At 43.5% G+C, this 18,706-nt stretch overlaps 1 protein-coding gene across 1 annotated transcript in view; it reads right to left on the bottom strand.

Moving 5' to 3' along the window:
• The window catches only part of TGFB2 (transforming growth factor beta 2), a 64,289-nt gene extending 45,952 nt beyond the window's left edge, over nt 1-18,337 (bottom strand). The window contains exon 1 of the mRNA XM_051782986.1: nt 17,422-18,337. Coding sequence (XP_051638946.1) covers nt 17,422-17,764 — 343 coding nt within the window. The 5' untranslated portion in view covers nt 17,765-18,337. The remainder of the gene's footprint in view (nt 1-17,421) is intronic.
• Between the last annotated feature and the right edge of the window lie 369 nt (nt 18,338-18,706).

The following is an 18,706-nucleotide window of genomic DNA, read 5'->3' as shown; positions in this document are numbered from 1 at the left end:
TGGATGCAGCATGTTTCTATCAAGAAATATTTGGCTGCACTTCTAGTGGAGTGAAATGATCCCTGTAAATACATGGACAAATTGTGGTTGGCCCTTGGCTCCACACATCAGAAAACCTCTCTGTCAGCAGCTGCAATATGGGGTGAAAGTTGGCTGATGCACTAGAAGGACCAGAATGGGAGCAAAGAAAAGGATCTCTGTTACAGGAGCTGTGGAGAGCCCTGACTCACTAAACACGGGCAGTTACAGCCTCCCCAGCCGAACTGCTCCCACCCATAGATGTTTTACTTAGCACCTCTCAATAACATGAAAGGTGAAAAAAAAAAAGGAATATCCATAGTGAACTTCTTTCTCTATTTTTCAATTTTTCTGGCATAGAAGAACAAGACTGCTTTCACCCAGATTTTTTGCTTTGGTGACAGCAATAAAAGTTTAAAGTTCCTTGACAAAAGTGATGAAAAAATTATAAACAACACAGAATAGCTGCCAGTGCCCTCGAACTAAGAGCGCTCATGCCTACCTGCCTAGCTGTCAGTACCCAAAAACAGTACTGCTGCTTCATAACGCTAAAAGTAAGATGGGTATATTAGAATTTACTTAACATTAACAAAGCCTCTAAGGCAGAAGGATCCCAGGCTCTCACAGGCTTTCCAAATTCCAGTCAGAGACATGAATTCTTACCAGAAAGGCTTTGGTGGAGTAAATGCCATTTGCACAGCACACATGATGTACTTGCTCTTGATGGTATTGGCTGCTTTTAGCCAAGTCAGCCACTGGAAGTTTGTAAAGCTCACCTCAGCATACCCAGACTTTCACAAAAGCAGATAAACCAAAACTCTTCCATATGTCAAACAAATTGTTTCTTCCCCCTTGGAAAACCACATGGGAGGATGAGAGAAGTTTCCTCATGACATTGAGGCTTTGTACTGCTTTGAGATTTTCCATCACTATTGATGCAAGTGCAGAAATCAGCTCCTTGGGTGAGTTATCTTTTGTCACCAGTGGTTAGGCCAGCTGTGACTTAAGGTAAAGCCAGGAACCCCTCACCATTTGCTGACTTCACTTAAGGTTCACGGTAAAAGCTGAATCAGTACATATATAGAGAAATGCATCCCTTACGAAGGCAGTATGAGAATCCACAGCATCTCCAGGTATTGCTGAAGTGCCTTAGGAAAGAGGCAAGCAAACAGTTACAGATTTAGGTATGTCAGACTTGGAGGCAAATAAAAGAAAGCCTTCTCCACAGGAGTCACTTTCACACTGAGACCTCTTCTGAAACATGTCTGTTATGAAACCAGAAAGGGGATAGAGACTTCCAAACTTTTTCCCAGAGGCTTAGAAGAGAAGTCTTCTCACTTGTGTATTTCTGATAAAGGTCCCAGCAATGGAGACCAAAGAATTAAGTTTAATTAAGTTTTACGAGGAAACCTGCAAAACTGCATTTCGAAGAATACTCCAAGAAATAAAGGATTTTCAGTGTTGCTGACACCAACTTGTCTGCAGGTGTCCAAAGCCAGAACGCAGTGCTGAAGCCCTTCTCCTGCCCAACACTTCACCTCAGCAACAGGGTTCAGGTACTCTGTAACATCCAGGGCTCCAAAACCAAACCCACAAATCCAAACATACCCATAACTTCGGAAAAGCAAAAAAAGAAAAAAGATACGGGAATGAGAACATTACAGCACATCCAACCCTAAATATGCTAATTATAATGGAATAGGATAAACCATAGACTTAGATCCTATTCTTAATAAAAAAAAAAGGTCTATGGATGATTATACAAAAAGTGGACTCATACCAGGTGATAATGATGGTGGCCAGGCACGTGAGAGCACTCAACTCAACTTCTCTTTCTGGGTATTCAAAATCACGCACAGAAATCTGCGCTGGATTGCCAAGCACGAATTAGCGTTTTTCATCTACTGCTGTTTAGAAGAGCAAGCTGCACTCTCCTCCTTCATATATATATATTTCTATAAATGAGTGGGCCTCACTACTCAGATATTCTAACTGGAAGACCTAGAAGTGGTCAGGAAATTTCAGGACTGCCTTGCAGAGAGGGGAGGAGATGAAAGCAAATCCCACGGCACAGGCTCTGTTCCTCTCGCCCCACCTCTGCCAGGAAGCGCTCCTGTTTCCCTGGCAAGCAGTGCAGCTGGCTGCCTTCTCCTGCTCGGCCAAGGGTCCAGAGAACAGCCTTTCCAAACTATTCCCTGGCTGAAGGAAGAAATGAAAGCAAGTTATTTTCAAGAAAAGCAGATTGGATTGTCAAACCCTTTCACTCTGGGGAGGGAAAAAGAAGAAGAAAGGCAAATTCTACAAGAACTAAAAGTGTAATGGAGAAGGAAAAGCAAAAGAAAATTATACATTTTTTTTTGCATTGCAGAGGAGTCAAGATTCACAGATTCAAAGCACAGGCAACACATTAAGATAAAGACAGCAGACAACACACGAATGCTAGAGACAGAAAGAAGTGAAAGTTTTAAACCCCATTAAAATCGTGCAATCTTTCCTGCTTTGTAACAGTAATTACAATCAAAATGATTTACACCCTAGTGCAGTGTAAATCAGGAACAGAAAAGCACTAAGATTTTAAACCTTAGGAAAAACTGTAGGCAGGAGAAGTTGATGCCACTAGCTGCCTGCATGCAGCAAACACACACCTGCCTGCCCATGCAAACATGCTCAGCTTTCAACTCCTTCCTCTACTTTTCACCATAGCTGGCCTCAGAAGCTCTCGGGCCACTTCTGAAGATCCCTAAAATGTTTTATGTACTGCATGGGAAATGTGTCTGCTCATTAAGCCCAGAAACTACTACAGAGATGGACATGGAAGGATTAGGAGCTGCAGAACAGACTGTACAGTACAATAAAGCTTGGAGAAGCTCATCTGCAGAGCTTTACCTACTGCTAGCCACAAATGGTGCTATTGTGGAATTCTGGCTATCACAGAATAGATTAATGTACAGTAAATGGTCATTCTCTTTTATACAGTAACTCGTAAAAAGCAGACTGCTCCCTGAAGATACTTGCTAGAGTTGCTCCAATTTAGTGTTAAGAGGATGGACTCAATGACAGTATCAACTCTTATTAAGTACAGATAACCCTACTAACAAGGTCCTTTTACTAAGTCTCAATTACTAGGATGACTTACGATCCATCAAGGCCTCTGCACTATTTTTAACAAAAGTGAAATTTCTTTATAGGTTAAGGGCTCAGACCTCTGGGTGGGGTAGGAAGAACATATCCACTAACTACTTTGCACATGGAGTCACCAACTGAGTCAGTGACTTGGAGGTCTCCCATGTCTTGTGCTATTGAACATGGAAAAGAAACCCAAAAATATTATTTGCCTTCCAAAATTATGGTTTCTGGCAAAAGAAGTAACCTCACAGCTGGAGTGTCTGGCCCCTTGTTTCTCTGAGGGAAGAGCTGCCAACACTACGAGCCCTAGATAACCCGTCACCACCTACTCTGTAGTTTGGAGCCATGAGTGGCACTGCTTTCGCCATCACAAGGGCCACCAAACTCTGCCAGGCCACATCTTTACATCTGGTTCCTGCTGAGATATGGTAACCCTCTGATGAGCCGGTTTCTACAGAACCCTTATTTTACGTCCCTGGCATTTCAACAGAGCGCCAGATGTAGGTAGTGTTTTATTTTGAACATGGAAGCGAGGTGCTTGACAGGCAAGATTCACAGCTTAGGTAGAAGTGATCACCTCATGTTCTGCACAAAACCAAGAAGACCCAAAGAACTGAACACACGTGGGTTTAGTATTATGAAGGAGACATCATTACAAAGATGATATAACCATGAGCTGAATGAACTGGACAGAAGTGTTTACAGAAAAAACTTGAAAGCATAATGGACCAACATTTAGTTTGCTGAACGAGTAGAAATGACACAGTTCCCCAATCAACAGATAAGACCACTCGGGTTAGAAAACTGTCTCTGAACAATGAAACCATAAGAATGCAACTGTAAGAAGACAAAATTAAAATATGCAACTATATATTACCAAAAAAAAAGTAAAACTAAAACTAATAGCTGCTAAGAACTACTATAACATCAGAAAATAAGAACTGCAGATAACAGATGAGAAAAAACAAACAGGCACACCAGCTTCATGGCCAAGAAACTTAAAGATGAGATTTACTTAAGTACTAAGGAAGCTTAACAGTGATACTCATCCATTATATGATAAAAACTGTTGAAACAGTAATACAAAAATATGAAATATATTTCCGTAGATAAAAAAGCCAGGCAAGCACAAGATGAAAATATCTTTTTTTATTCCAGCAGCAACTCAGAAGGTCTTAAAACAACACTGTAAAACAAGCAAGACCAGATAACTTGCCTGAAGACTTTTTAAAGAGCTGTCCAAGGAGCTATCTTAATTATTAAAACTAGTTTTCAATAAATCCTAAACACTGAAAAATATCCTAAGAGGCAGAACATAATTGCTAATACACAATCCTAAACAGGCAACCTGTGATACTGCACATATATAGTCAGCTTTATATTGATCCCAGAAAAATCATGTAAAGCACAGGAATGAGAATCAGCTCAGAGAAACGGAGTATAATCCACACCAGCTCAAGGAAAATACTGGTCCAGTACCTTAGTGAGTGACACTGGTAGGCCTATTGGTAAGACAACTCTTTTAATATAATGTACTTGGGCAGCTGCAAGACATCTAAGCTGGCACTACATGATTATTTCATTAGGAAACAGGAACAACAGGACACCACTAAGGCCAGGCAGTAAATGAATAAAAACCTTGCGTTTTCATGAGACTCAAAATACAACAGTAGGCAGCAAACCATCATTGAGAGGTAAGCTTCTACCAAAGTCCCACAAGGCTCAATTTTACTGCACTCTACTATTTAATACTTTTATTCATCATCTGGAAGGAAACTAAATCCTTACTAACTGTAGATGAAATAATGATACATATGTGTCAGATAATGAAGAAGGTGCATCACGAAGACAGGGACTTGAAAACAGTGGCTTGAATTTTGAATTATCAAGATGTAAATATCAGTAAAATCAGTACGAGAATAAAACCCTAGGACAGAGAAACTGGATCACACTTACAAAGTAGGAGATGCCATCCTTAGAGTCAGCACCTCTGAAAAGAACTTGGGGAAGAACAGGAAGAGACCCTGGTGGATAATTACCCATGCATGAATTTTAACTTTTCCTTGTAGAGCTCCTGACAAAGTTACTGCCAGAGTTAGATCCATACACTGTAATACAGAGCAGAGTCTGCAACATGCATGTAAATTGATAATGGCAGAGCCACTCTTGAAACAGCATCCGATACTGTTGTCCACAATTTTAGCAGAATAGGAATAAAACAGAGGAGTTTCAGAGCAAAACCATGCGAATAACTGAAAAGGTTAGAAAGTATCTCACGGAGCACAGCGTACTGAACTTAAAAGAGCTGTGGCTCAATCACAGTCTACGGATCCGAAAGACACTCAAAGTCAGATAAAGCAGCCCATCCTGAGCTCCTGGCTGGTAACTGCATGATCTTCCAGCAGCCATGCCAGCTTCCTCTCAGCCAGAGCAGTTCCCCTCTGCAAAATTCCATTTCCTGTGGGTACCTACAGAATGCCCACAGATTTAACAATGGGTCTTCAAAATAGCACAGTGAAGGTTTAAACCAGATTCAAATGCTAGAACTTGAAGCTAAACAACTTAAACCACAAAGACACTCATTTCTAGTGTGTGTAATTAATCACTGGAATAATTTACCAAGCGTGAACTCCTTTTCAAAAAGGAATTAATTCAGCAAAACTCAATGGCCTGGAATATGCAGGAAGGGAGACTAGGAATCCATAATGAGGGCTTCCAGCCTTTTTAACTTTTCCATTCTACCATAACTCAAAGCCTCCTAGAGCAACGTCAGTCTCGTCCTTTCTAAAGTACAGAATGATATCAACTAGTCATTAGCTATGATTGTGAACAGACCTGGAAAGTTATACTCTGAGAAGAACATCCCATCCTTGTTGAGATAAGCATCTTCTTCAATTGTAAGGCAACATACATGCTCATTCATAAAGCTGCCTGCAGGTCTGGCTGTCATTATATTAAGGCACTTTATCCTCTGTGACATTATAATATTGCCATAGATTAAACAAGAACCAAACCATTTGGTTTCAAATCCCGAATCAAATGTCTTGGGATGAAATCTCATCCCACCAGGTAGACTGAATACAAACCCACACAAAATACAAACCAAGCTTTTTTCTTTACTTGTTTTTAAAAAACAAACACACAAAATCCCAACTACCTGTGGTGGATGTTGAGTCCTTCCAGGCTTTGAAAAGTACATGGTAGTAGTATAAACACGATACAAAACAGCATTCAGGACATTTCTAAAAAGCAAAGCAGATTTACCTACCACAGGCTTCATCTGAACAAAAGGTTGGGATTCTCAAAGGCTACAAAGGAACCACTCCTTTAGATGCTGCTTAAAACCCTGGCCACAGTGACTGCTTTTCTTCCCTAAACAATCACTGCACAGAATCCAGTTTTAACCAGAAAAAATCTGGAGTGACTTTATTGACTCAAATCAAATTGCTCCAGCTCCTCATCCATGAAAAAAATGTATCTCAAAAGTTAACTCATTATTTTGTGAGCCACTTAGAGACATATCAAGTCAGAGAGGCTTTATGTAAAACCACATGCACCTTCACGCTATAAGCACAGCTCATGTTCCCAAACTACTTGGCTTTCCAGCTTGTAAACTCAGCATATATCATGTACCAAACTGACTTTCAGAAATGGTTCTCCTGGCTCCAGCTCTATAGAGAACTGACTTTTAAGATTTTATTGATAACATAAAAACACCTTGTTGGCTTAGCCATGACCTTTCTTTACAGTCCACTACACAGAGATTTGCCACATTCTTATTCACAGGCTTTAGATTAGTCCCTGCTCCAGGCACTGAAGTCTGATTTTGCACATGTTTCTAAGAAGTGTCTGGATGTGGAGTGATGAGATTCTAGACAAAAACTCACTGTGGAGAGGATGATAAAGATGTATTATGGCATGTTTATTTGCCAAGACCTTTGCTGTCAGATGGTCATTTATTTTTGACAGAGGGAGATGTGGAATACCTAAGAAGTACAGGACTTGAACTCATTCCTCCTTCCCTGCATTCTGCAGTTCTTGCCATATTGCCACCATATGCTGTTCCCAGATGACATCTGCCATCAAATGATTCTATCAATAAAGCAAACTATGGTGTTTATTTTCAAAAGTGAGGTTTGTGGGGTTTTTTTTTGCAAGGCCTTATGCAGAAGAACATCTCCAGTGGCAACTCAATAAAAGAGAAAGTACTGCATTACAGTAATACATCCCAATATATCTTGAAGATGTGGCCATTACCTGAAACAAAGGAATGACACTTAATACCTGACCAAAGACTTCTGCAGTCAACGGAAGGACTTCCAGTGTTTTCAGCAGGCTTTGGACCAGGTCCCTTAATCTGGGGAACATATTCTCAAAAGGCAGAACAATTGAAAGGTTTGACTGTATCACATGTATAGCTGGCCTGGTGGCAAGTGTGCATGAGGCAGATTCCTTTCCAGACTCTACCTCAACAAACACACTTTCAGCCAGAGAAAATTAAGTCTCCCAATAAAGTGGGTAGATAATAGGACTGCAACTTGGAAGGAGGTAAGTTCCTTCAGACACATGATATTGTTATAACTCAGCCTCTGGCCACCTTTGTAAAGATCTCTTTTTCTAGATTATTTTGGGACTCTTTTCTTCCCTGATTAGCAAGGGGAATGTGAAACTTCCAAATACATGGCTCCTAGCATCAGGGAGGAATGCAAGCTGGGATGAGGGAATCCAGATTCAAAGAGGGACAGAAAGCTCAGGCCCCCACCAATCTGTTCTGAGTCCATCCCAACTGGGGCAAAGCTGCTTGCTTAGCTCCCTTACTTTCCAAACTGTATATCCTGGCAGGGAGCCTCTCAGTTCCTATCACATCACCAGATCAGAACAGCAGATTTATTTTCAAGAAAGCTGGAACTTGTTCCCCACTCACAGACCTAAAGATGTATGTATGTCTGCTGCAATAGCCTGCCATTGTAGGCTGGATAAACACGCACTGAGTGCAATAAATGAAACGTACAGATATCTTTCAGCATACCTCAATGTTGAAATGCAGCTACTTCACTTCCAAAGCGTGCATCAAGAAAAATTTGAGCATAAAGCAGTGATTGGCACAAGACACATACAGCCCTTGCTCTGCCAGGGAGGCCCAGAGCCAACTGCAACAGCCAAGAAAACTGGGCTGGATCTCTCAGAGATTGGGCGAGAACAAGAACATCAAGGATCTGCATAGATCCAACACATCTCTAGACTGTTCACAGTGTCCAATCAGGTTGGAGAATACAATTTATCATTTATCCTTCCCTGAAGGCATGAACTTGAACGAAGAAATGAACTTCAAGTACTGCATATGCCAATGGACCTGAACCCTGGCATCCATAAATTTTGCTTACTAGGCATTCATTAAGTATTCTGTTTCAGTATTATCCACTCAACTGGATCAATTCCTGCACCAAAATCTCAAAGCATAAAGGCCAGGAATTGTGATGCAAAGGGCGGAGCTGTCCCTCCACAGTCACATTCATGGGAGAGCAGAGACATCTCTCACCTTCCATAGAATCACAGAATCAATGGGTTTGGAAAAGACCTCTGAGATCATCAAGTCCAACCCTTGATCCAACTGCCATGGTTACCAGACCATGGCACTAAGTGCCACATCCAGTCTCATCTTAAAAACCTCCAGGGACGGTGACTCCACCACCTCCCTGGGCAGCCCATTCCAATGTCTGATTACTCTCTGATTACTCTCTCTGTAGAAATTTTTTTTCCTAATATTCAACATAAACCTCCTCTGGCACAGCTTAAGACCATGCCCTCTTGTCCTACTGCTGGTTGCCTGGGAGAAGAGACCCACGCCCACCTGGATACAACTTTGCTAGTCTGGGCCACCCATGAGACCAAGCAGAGGGGGGACAAGGAGCAGCATTCTGCCACAGGCTCTGGTGAACACTAGACGCTGACCACGCTGTGCCTCATCGCCACTTCTGCCATTGTTTCAACCCACTGCTGCATCCGAAGAGGCTAAATTTGCAGCATTGTTTTTACATGCCATTTGGAAGATGGAAAGATTTGCAAGTGTTCTTCTTTCAAGTATACAACTTGGCAGTCCTGGAGGAGATCTTTATGACTGTTTGTCCAAAGCCCAAAAGAAGTAATTTTATACATATTGGACAATGCCCACTCAAATAAGCAACAACTACTTTCTGTTCAATTTGGGGTACTGGAGATCACCTGTAATCACAACTGTGAGCTCAGGATTAGTAAGTATCATTGTGCAGAAGCCTTTATCAAGTATGTGATTGTGAGGTACTCTCTGACCACTTCATAAGAGTCAGTGCTGCTAACATCTATTAGTTTCTCAACCTTCTTCATACAAAGTCCACCCACAGGGTTGGGGGTTTCTGTGGATTGGGTTTTTTTTCCACCCCAAGGAATGAAAACCAACATGTTCTGATTCCTATCTTTCAATCATCACTATGGGTAAAGATATGCTACCATCACTATTTCAGCTGAGCTAGCTGATGAATTGCAAATGCTATATGTAAACAAAAACAAGTAACAGAAGGAACTTCAACAGGCTTAGCTCGCGTTTAAAATTCAAAGCAGGGGTTTAAAAGAGATGAAGCCAGGGAAAACATTGCATACTAACACCAGCCAAACAGGGAAAAATAACCAAGTTGTAAGCCTGAAAAACTGAAATGGAAAGAATGACAGATTTACTGCTGCATTTGATGCACATAACCACTGATAGACTCTCCCCAGGAAGTGTTGAAATTACCATCACTGAAATGAATCCAGAAGCTAAAAATTAAATTATCTTTCCCAGAACATTCCAATTTGGGCTTTGGCAATAACAGATGTTTTAATGCTCTTGAATATACGCACGCGCGTGTGTGCACGCATGCACACACACACACACACACACACACACACTTAAGTACAGTATCCTCTTTCACGCGAGACCTCCCTCTTAGCTTTCACAAAGTCAGACTGAACTTACGGTCATTCTGCAAAGTCTTTGCTTCAAAGTCTCTGCTCAAATGCACAACTGTCAGATTAAGCAACCCATAAGGAGTCTTACAGCAGCTCCAAGTTATGAATGAATGGTTATTTGTGAACTTGCCTGTCAAGACAGATGCGGTATTTGTCAGTGCAGTGTGGGTTAGATATGATGGGAAGGAGCCAAACAAGCAAAGTGAAAGGTCAGTATCACAACATTTCCCTTCCCCACCCCTCCTCAGTTTGCCTAAAACTATGTCACAGCTTTTGCTGAAGTCCAATACAGTAGTCTATTTTCATGCGAGTTACCATGCTTATTTGAAAAGAAACATTCATGCAAGAAAAGCAAAAGAAAAATGTGTGCAGAGGAAGAGAAGAACGGCAACATTTTTGTGCAAGAAAGTTACAGCAGAGGGACAAATCCAAGACTGACAGAAAACAGCACATCTTTAGAAATATGGTGATACTTGAATCAAGACCACCCTGTGGAAGTTGAAATATAATGCATTGTTTTTCTTGTTTTAAAATGTACTATTACAAGGATTACAAGCAGGTTAATTCATTTTGGAAGGGACATCTAGTCCAACCTCCAGCTCAAAGCAAGGTCAGCTTTGAGGTCAACTTATCTTTTATAATTTATACAATTATTTTTAATAACCTCAAGTCAGCATCACGCTCTACTAGGTCTTACATAACAATACAAAGAGGACCTCTCCCTAGGGGTCATTCAGTGGGGAAAAGCTCAGCTCTACAATAAAGATCCCGAATATTCAATGAGCATCACACATGAAATGAGAAGGAATCCTCACTCACTGTCCACATTAAAACTTGAACAAGGGAGAGATGTTCTAAAGATCCTCTCCACACTTTCTGCTGTAAATCTGCTGCAGGGATGCCTGTGAGGTCTAGCATCTCCTGGAAACCAAACATAGATGCTAGAGAATACAAATAGCACCACAAGATGTATTTCAGTGGAGCCTGTCTCATCACAGTGAACAAGCAGTCCCTCAACACTGCTGCCTAAACTCATCCCACATGACCTCCACCACGAGGAGCCAGCAGCTTTCCAAGTGGCATGTAAGAACTGCCACACGGTTCCCTTTGGAAAAGCTGACTGGTTTAAAGAATGCTATGCTACCCAAAGAGGCAATTTCGCTACTGTGGACCAACTTGCAGAGCACCAAGAATACGTAAAAACCCGCTCACCAGACAGGTTTACGAAGCCAGGTCTAGCACTTCAATTCTGCAGAGCCAATCCTGTGCCATTCGAGCTAAGAGAACCACAGTACTAAACAAGGCTCATGAGTCATTCGTAAATTCAAAAACTGGTCACACTGGGAGAAGATAAAACACAACCCTTGACGCTAAGTTTTTTTTCCCAACATTTTATCCTCTTGTTACAGACAAATCTTTGACTTTCTCCTCTACACCTTGCAGCTGTATGTCTTGTACAGTTGGGTGCCCAGCTGCAATCACTTAACACAGAAAAGACAGCAAGAACAAGCATGGGGGGGATGTTTTAAGAAGAAACATAGCTGCTACAGATTGACTACTACAGGGAGCCAACCGGCAGTGATGCTGGAGCTAGGTACCTACTAGTACACATCACAGCTGAAGGGGAAACAAGCAACAGCCTGTGGTGGAAGGCAGGGTGCAAGCTTTCCCTAAACAAATGACCAAACCAATCCTTTTAATCTAAACAAATCAGCAGAAACATCTGTAACACAGCATTACATTAAATAATACCTGGGGAGCATATCATCCTCAAGCTAAAAACTGCCTGCTTGAAAATGTGCTGCATGTGGTTTCACAACAGGAACGGAAACATTTGTGTGTCTTCACTCATGACTCGTCTTGTCACCATACCCTGGGGTTCCTCTCTTTATCTGTAATACAGAAGCAGTCTAGCACATCAGTGCAAAGGCAAAAGAAGCCAGCTGCCCAACAGGGAAAGCCTTCTTCAGGATCACAGGAGCACTGAAGAGTTTCTTCTTTCCTCTGTAAAAAAATCCTGTAAAGCATTTCCTTCTCACTGGGCTCTGATGCCCAAATAACAGATTTCAACACAGTGAGAGGGATTTGAACTGTCTGGCTTTGTTCATCCCTGCAAATGTGCCATAAACAGGCCCCAATTCAGGAAGCTAATTAGGCATACACAGAGACTTAATGCTAATGAGTCCATTCATGTGTGTGAAGCTCCGTGCATGTTTCAGAACTGTGATGAAGAAGCTCACTGAGAATGACAGCCAGTTCTCATTCATCCTTTTGCTCAGCTCCAGTGCAGACAGGAATCTCAAACTGACAGCAAAACGGTGGAAGTAGTAACTTCAAAGCAACACAGCCATTCTGGTGACCACTACTGTTCTCACACAGAGCATGATTTTAGCCGGGCTAAAATCAGTAGCTAATGAAGATGTTGTTCTGCTTTCTTCCCTCAATCACCTATTCACACCTTGTCCTGCAAGTGGAGCCAGCAAGAGTAGCACTCAGGGCACTTCCTGCACATCTTCAGCCATGAGCAGAAAAAAAGGGCACATTTTCAGAAAGGTCTCTGGGACAATAAAACATTCACGCTGCCAGTGGGCTGGAGGGTGGGGAGCATTGGGGCAGTGCTGCATATTCACAAAAACTGGAACGGGCTGCCCAGGGAAGTGGCTGACTCATCACCTCTGGAGGTATTTAAAAGTTTAGATGTGGCACTTAGGGACATGGCTTAGTAGTGGATTTCACAGTGCTAGGTTAAAGGCTGTACTCAGATGATGTTAAAGATCTCTTCCAACCTAAATGAGTCCATGATTCTATCTAACCTTCTCACCAAATTACAGTGAAAAATGGCTCTAAAACAGACACCAGAAATAAACTTAAGGCAGGTTTCAGAAAGGACTTGGGAATATAGCCCTATGTTTCTGTCTTGCAGTTCATCTGACCTTGCAGTGTTAAAGACAGTGGTCTTTAGGTATTTAGCTTTTCTGTAGGCTTCATCCTCTGGAAAAAACTCAAGGACCATGTACCATGCCAGACTGGCTCTTAGACCACCCCCTGCTTCCCAGCTTGGCACCCTGCTTACAGCAAGTGGATGGTGATTCAGAAGCCTGGCAGGAAACACATGTGGAGCTCCCCTTCATTAGTGCACTAGAGCATGTTATTTTATTATCCCTCCTAGTATGCAGAGGACTACTGCCTAGAAAATTACCCTGTCTCTTTTTAAAGCCATTTGCAACTTCCTGAGTTTTTTTCATAACCAATTAGGAAGAATGCACTAGGTGCCATTCATGAAAAAGGAATAAGGAACTGTTCCTCCCATGTCTCCCCTCAGGAAAGCCTTCACATTGCTGCAGGTAAGAAAGCATGCCTGGCAAATGCCTCCTACAAGAGGTACTCCAGAGCACAACCATAGGTCCAGCATAGCTAGATAGATTAAGCTCTGTGTTATGTTAAATGCAAACACAGGTGAGCTGTGCAGTCGTAGTTGTTAACATCATGGTAATGATGCGGCCAGTGCCGGCAGCTACGTCTGCACAAGCAATTCTGGTACCCTGAAGACAAGGAACCCACATATGTGTAATTGCCAGTAAAGTGAGTCCCTGTTGATAAAGTAGAAACATGTTATTGTGCTCTGCCAGCTTATAATGTTGTCTTTCATGAGGTAAATCTTTCACAGAGCGATGGCCTTTGTAAAGTAATATTCATGGTATAGGGCTCTTGAGAAGACTAATCCTAACACCAAGTGCAGGCTGGAACCCATGGAGGCTCCTTCACACTAAAATGTGTCATGAGTAGCCTAAAACCCATGCAAAACCAGTCCCAAAATCAGAAGACCTGTGATTTCTAAGGTTACTGACTACTTACAAACCTCTCTTCGAGAATGCAGAAATTTAAAAATTTACCTGCATTGGCCTTAAGCCATCAGTACCAACCAGTTCACTGACTGTGGTAAAAATTGCTTTGAGTGAAGATGATAGAACGGGCCCCTGCCTTCGCATACATGTGTGTGTTGCCTATTTTTCTCAAGTATCCCAGTTATGCATTAGCATTACAATTCACAATCTTTAACTGTGTTGGCATTAAATTTCTGTTTATTATCAGTGCAATGTCAATCGTCACCTAGCTGAAGTATCGGGGCCTAGAAATTCAATGACGAACTGATAAGTAATAAACTTCTAATGTTATCCAGCTTTCACAAAAATCAGTTTTAAGCATTTACTGAGGTAATCTCTCCTGGGCACAAAATTCCCAAGAACTCTTTCATGTTGTGCTCAGCTTCCATATCCCACCTTCCTTTGTAAATTGGTCTGTAAAAAACCTCAAATTCTGACTGCTAACTGGACTTAAAAGAGATCCAGTCTTTCAGTATCTAATGCATACTGTCGTGAGCACAACGCAAGCAGGAATGTTTTTCAGACAAAAGCTTTCTATTTTTTCCAAATGTCTCTGTAGTATTTTTTTCTGCCACTTCTTTCCCATCTGTTGCTTACAAGTCCGGCAGTCCCTGACTTGTTGAATTTCCAGGTATATTCCAATGTGTCCTCAACCTCATGTGGACTGTCAAGCCAGATGCCCCCTTACTTCCTCAGTGCAAACTATCAGTAAACCTTAGCATAACTTTAGTTTGAGCCTTAAACTAACAGCATGTGAAAAGATTAATATGAATAATTTCAAAACTAATCAGATCCCTTCTTTAAATGTTGACACAGTATTATTTATATCCCATAAATACCTTCTTGACTAAAATTCATCCCAGGAGATTGGCATCTTGCCAGTTCTATTCATATTTACTGTATTTATACAGTACAGTTGGCCAAGGATAATATTTAAGACAAAATATGCCTTAGGGTATATACAATATCTCTTATAGCTTTCCTTTTAAATCTCCTCATTGCTAAAAATATTTAGTCTGAACTTTACAAAATGCCCCACAAAGACCTATCAGCGATCTGTAGTGATATATTGCTGACTATGAGTATAATTAGAGCATATTTGTAATACTTGGGTTGTAGTCAGTTACTGAACGCTAACAACTTGTGGTAAAAACTGAACCACTGATCTTTCCCATGCCTGCGTTCCAGCAGCTTCTGACCTTCAGTGCATTCACACTGATCCCCTTCTCTCTCCTGCCTCCCTCCAACACAGCAGAAACCATAGAGTTAAAAAATTCACTCTGAGACGCCTAGGAGAAAGTGCCTGTGGCTGCCAGAGCTGTGCTTTCAATTTCTTCCTTTAAAATATGGTGGAGCAATTTCTTCCTTACTGTCTTTTTTGGAAAGGTTCGCTCCATCCAGCATAACTAGAGAGCAGTGGAAAAACAGTTAACCTACTTACTCTGATGTTAGCGACAGCCCTTGCACAGTAGTGCCGGATCTACTGCTAACTGGCCCTCCGATCCCAAACGTCTGATGCACTCTGTTGGTAGATACCTGCAATCTCCTTTGCTCTTCCAAAGCCTCAATCGATACTTCAGAAGAAATCTGGCCTCTGACAACGTTTTAAAAATAGATGCTTTTTTGTCAAGACCATCCAAGTCACACACCACAGATATTTTAATTTTCTGGAAAGTATGCAGCTCTTGGTTCTTTGTAGTTTGTTCAAGCAAGGAGAAAGGACAGATGTGCTCAGGATGGATGCATTTTACAATTCTAAGAGACTTCTTGTTACCGGGTCAACTCCACAAGCCAAGGCACTGCTATCGGTCTTCCTAACCTTTGCCCATAGGTGTTCCTCTGCCCTGGGTATGATCTGACAGGTCTCAAAAAGATACAGTACATCAACGTGGAAAACAGACATGACTTCTGTGTTTTTGCTACAGCTATGAATTATACTGAACCGCTCTGCTCATACCCACTTGGCTCCAAATACGTGTTTTTTTTAAAAAAGAAAGTATTTCTTCCCCAAGGGTAACAAGGGCGGAGTGTATTTATCATGGCTATTAAGGATGGTGCCATAATTACAATAATAAAATGGCTCTGAGTGCCAGGATGTCCTGTACCTGATGTTGTCATTTAAGACTAAAGGAAGAAGGGAGGCAGCTGCACAGAGCGTGGGGTTCAGATACCTTGGCTGGCATCCTAGGACTATCACATGCAAGACAGAGCAAGCCCCAAAGCTAAACTTGCTAAACTAAAAATAAATAAGGGGAAAATGCAATTAGAAACTCTAGGATAAAGTTACCAAGATGGCTGCATTATCTATTTAAGCAAGAGCTATGAGCTTTTCAGAAACAGACAGCAACTATATAGGGCATCAAGTGGTGGGGGAGGGAAGAGCTAGAAAAGCAAGCTGAATGAAAAGACAAGGGACTAGGGTTCAGATATGTGAACGGTGAAGTTATTTTCTGCTTCTGGTATTCCACTTTCCTCGGTATGATGATGATCTAGATTCCTTTAAGGCAGTGCGGTGCTTTTGCTTTCTTTTTTTTTTTTCCTATGCACTTAAGCTTCACTACCAAAACAAAAAGGCACGTCGTTATGATTATTAATCATTCTAAGTGGATTTGGTCAGCCCAGAGCATTTGTATCCCCTTTTTTTTTTGTGCAAAACGTGGCATGGATCACCAGAAGGTCGTTAAAAACAGCAAAAGGCAGACGGGCTGAGGCAGGTTCCAAGAACCGAGGCTACCCAGAAGGGAAAAGTTTTTCTGTACCTGAAATGAAAAGTGCCCATGAACCGAAAGGGGAGGCTAGTTAATGTGGGAAGAGGAGGGAGGACGTCTATGTCTCTGTCCTCGCTGAGCACCAATCTGAATAGCAGTCTGCGGGACACTGTTCTGGAGGGACACAGACAAGACGAGCCGGCGACTTTTTTCTCTTTTTTAAGACCTCCTTTTCTTTTCGGTTATGGAGAGATGGAAACCTGCCCGGTCCAGACACTCCAAGGGAAACAAGAGCAGTGGAAAGATATTGGCTCTTTCTGGAAGCTGTACACGGGGCTGCCGGGGAGCTAAACCCGGTGCTGGGGAGGGAGCGGGACCCTGGGCGGGGGGAGCTGTGTTCAGGTACGTGGTGGTGGGCAGCAGAGGCACTTTGAGGGATTCCTGGCTGACTTCAAAGGGGACCGGAAACCTCACGAGTCTGGGGGAACAGGTGACCACCCCCAACGCATCCACCCAGGCATACGTATATCCCACCACCTGAGTTAAACCCTAGAAGCCTCCACCTAAGAGATGCTGAGGATGAGAGGAAGCCGAGCGAAGAAGGCACGTTACGATGCTTGGGGCTGCTATTTAAAGGTGCCGGGCACCGCTAAGCCTCGGGGGCGAAATTACGCACACATGCACAAACAGAGACGACTTACTTTCGGGGTAACCAGGCTGCATGTCTATTTTGTAAACTTCTTTGGCATAGTATTCCTCGTCGCTCCTCTCTCTCTCGCAAGTGGCAGCTCTGTGGTTGGCTTTCTCCTGCAGCAGGTCCCTGGTGCTGTTGTAGATGGAGATGACCTCCGGGGGCACCTCCTCGGGCTCGGGGTACTCGTCCGGGGGACTGGTGAGCTTGAGTTTGCTCAAGATTTGCCCCCGGATAGCCTCGATCCTCTTGCGCATAAACTGATCCATGTCGAGGGTGCTGCAGGTAGACAGGCTGAGAGCCACGGTGGCCAGATCCACTGTGAGGAGCACGCTCAGGAGATAGCAGTGCATTTTAAGTGTTTAAATACAGCGCCCCCCCCACCAAAAAAAAAAAAAAAGTCACTTTAACAACGAACGACAACAAGAAAAAAAAAATCAAAAAATAAAAAGGGATCCGTGCAAACAAAGGGGAGATCTGCAGACAAAATGCTGTTAAAAACCGGGCTGCGAGGGCGGCTCGCGATCGGAAAATGCACGAGAGGCGCCAGTGAAAAAATATCAGTAATAATAAGGAAAAAAAAAAAAGCCAGCAAGTTGCTACAACTAGATAAAATTCGGGGGTGGAGAGAGCCGGACAGCAAAAAAAGGGGAGGAAAAAAGCCCCCAAATAGATACAACCAACCTGCGAATCAAGTAAATGGAAGAGAGGCTGCTCTCAGCGCGCTGGAAAACAAAACTCTGAAGGGGGGGAATAAAAAACCGGGGGGGAGGGGGGTGGGAGAAAAAAAGAGGGGGAAAAAAAAAACCCCCAACAAACCAAAAAGAGAAGGACTGCGGGGAGAAGGCGCAGCGATGGGTATCACAGAGCGCTGCCGCAGCCGGCAGAGAGAGGGTGCCGGCGCGGCGCTGAGCCCTGCCGTGCGCCCGCGGCGCCCGACGGCTCCCGGCGGGCAGCGGCAGCGGCGGCGGCGGCACCGCCCCGCGCCCGGCCCCGCTCAGCCCCCGCGGCGGCGGCGAGAGCCGCGCACGTGCGCGCCCGGCGGCGCCGAGCTCCGGCCCCCGCGCCCGGCCCGGGCGCGGCGCAGCGGCGGCGGCAGCGGCAGGCGGCGGCCCCGGCCCCGCGGCCCCGCCTGGCCCCCGCGGCGGCGGCAGCGGCGGCGGCGAGCGGCGATCCCCGGTCCGGCCGCGTCCCGCAGGCTGCTGCGTGCGCCCCGCGCCGCATGCACCGACCCACCCCCGCCCGGGCCGCTGCGCGCCGCAAGAGCTCTTTTCCAGCTCCCTCCTCCTTCCTCC

This window comes from Manacus candei, unplaced genomic scaffold, assembly GCF_025592945.1.
Source record: "Manacus candei isolate 608988 ecotype Guabito, Panama unplaced genomic scaffold, ASM2559294v1 h1tg000017l, whole genome shotgun sequence".
NCBI classification, from domain to species: Eukaryota; Metazoa; Chordata; class Aves; order Passeriformes; family Pipridae; genus Manacus; species Manacus candei.
Note: the sequence above shows the minus strand (reverse complement) of the source record. Positions and strands in the feature narration are given on the sequence as shown.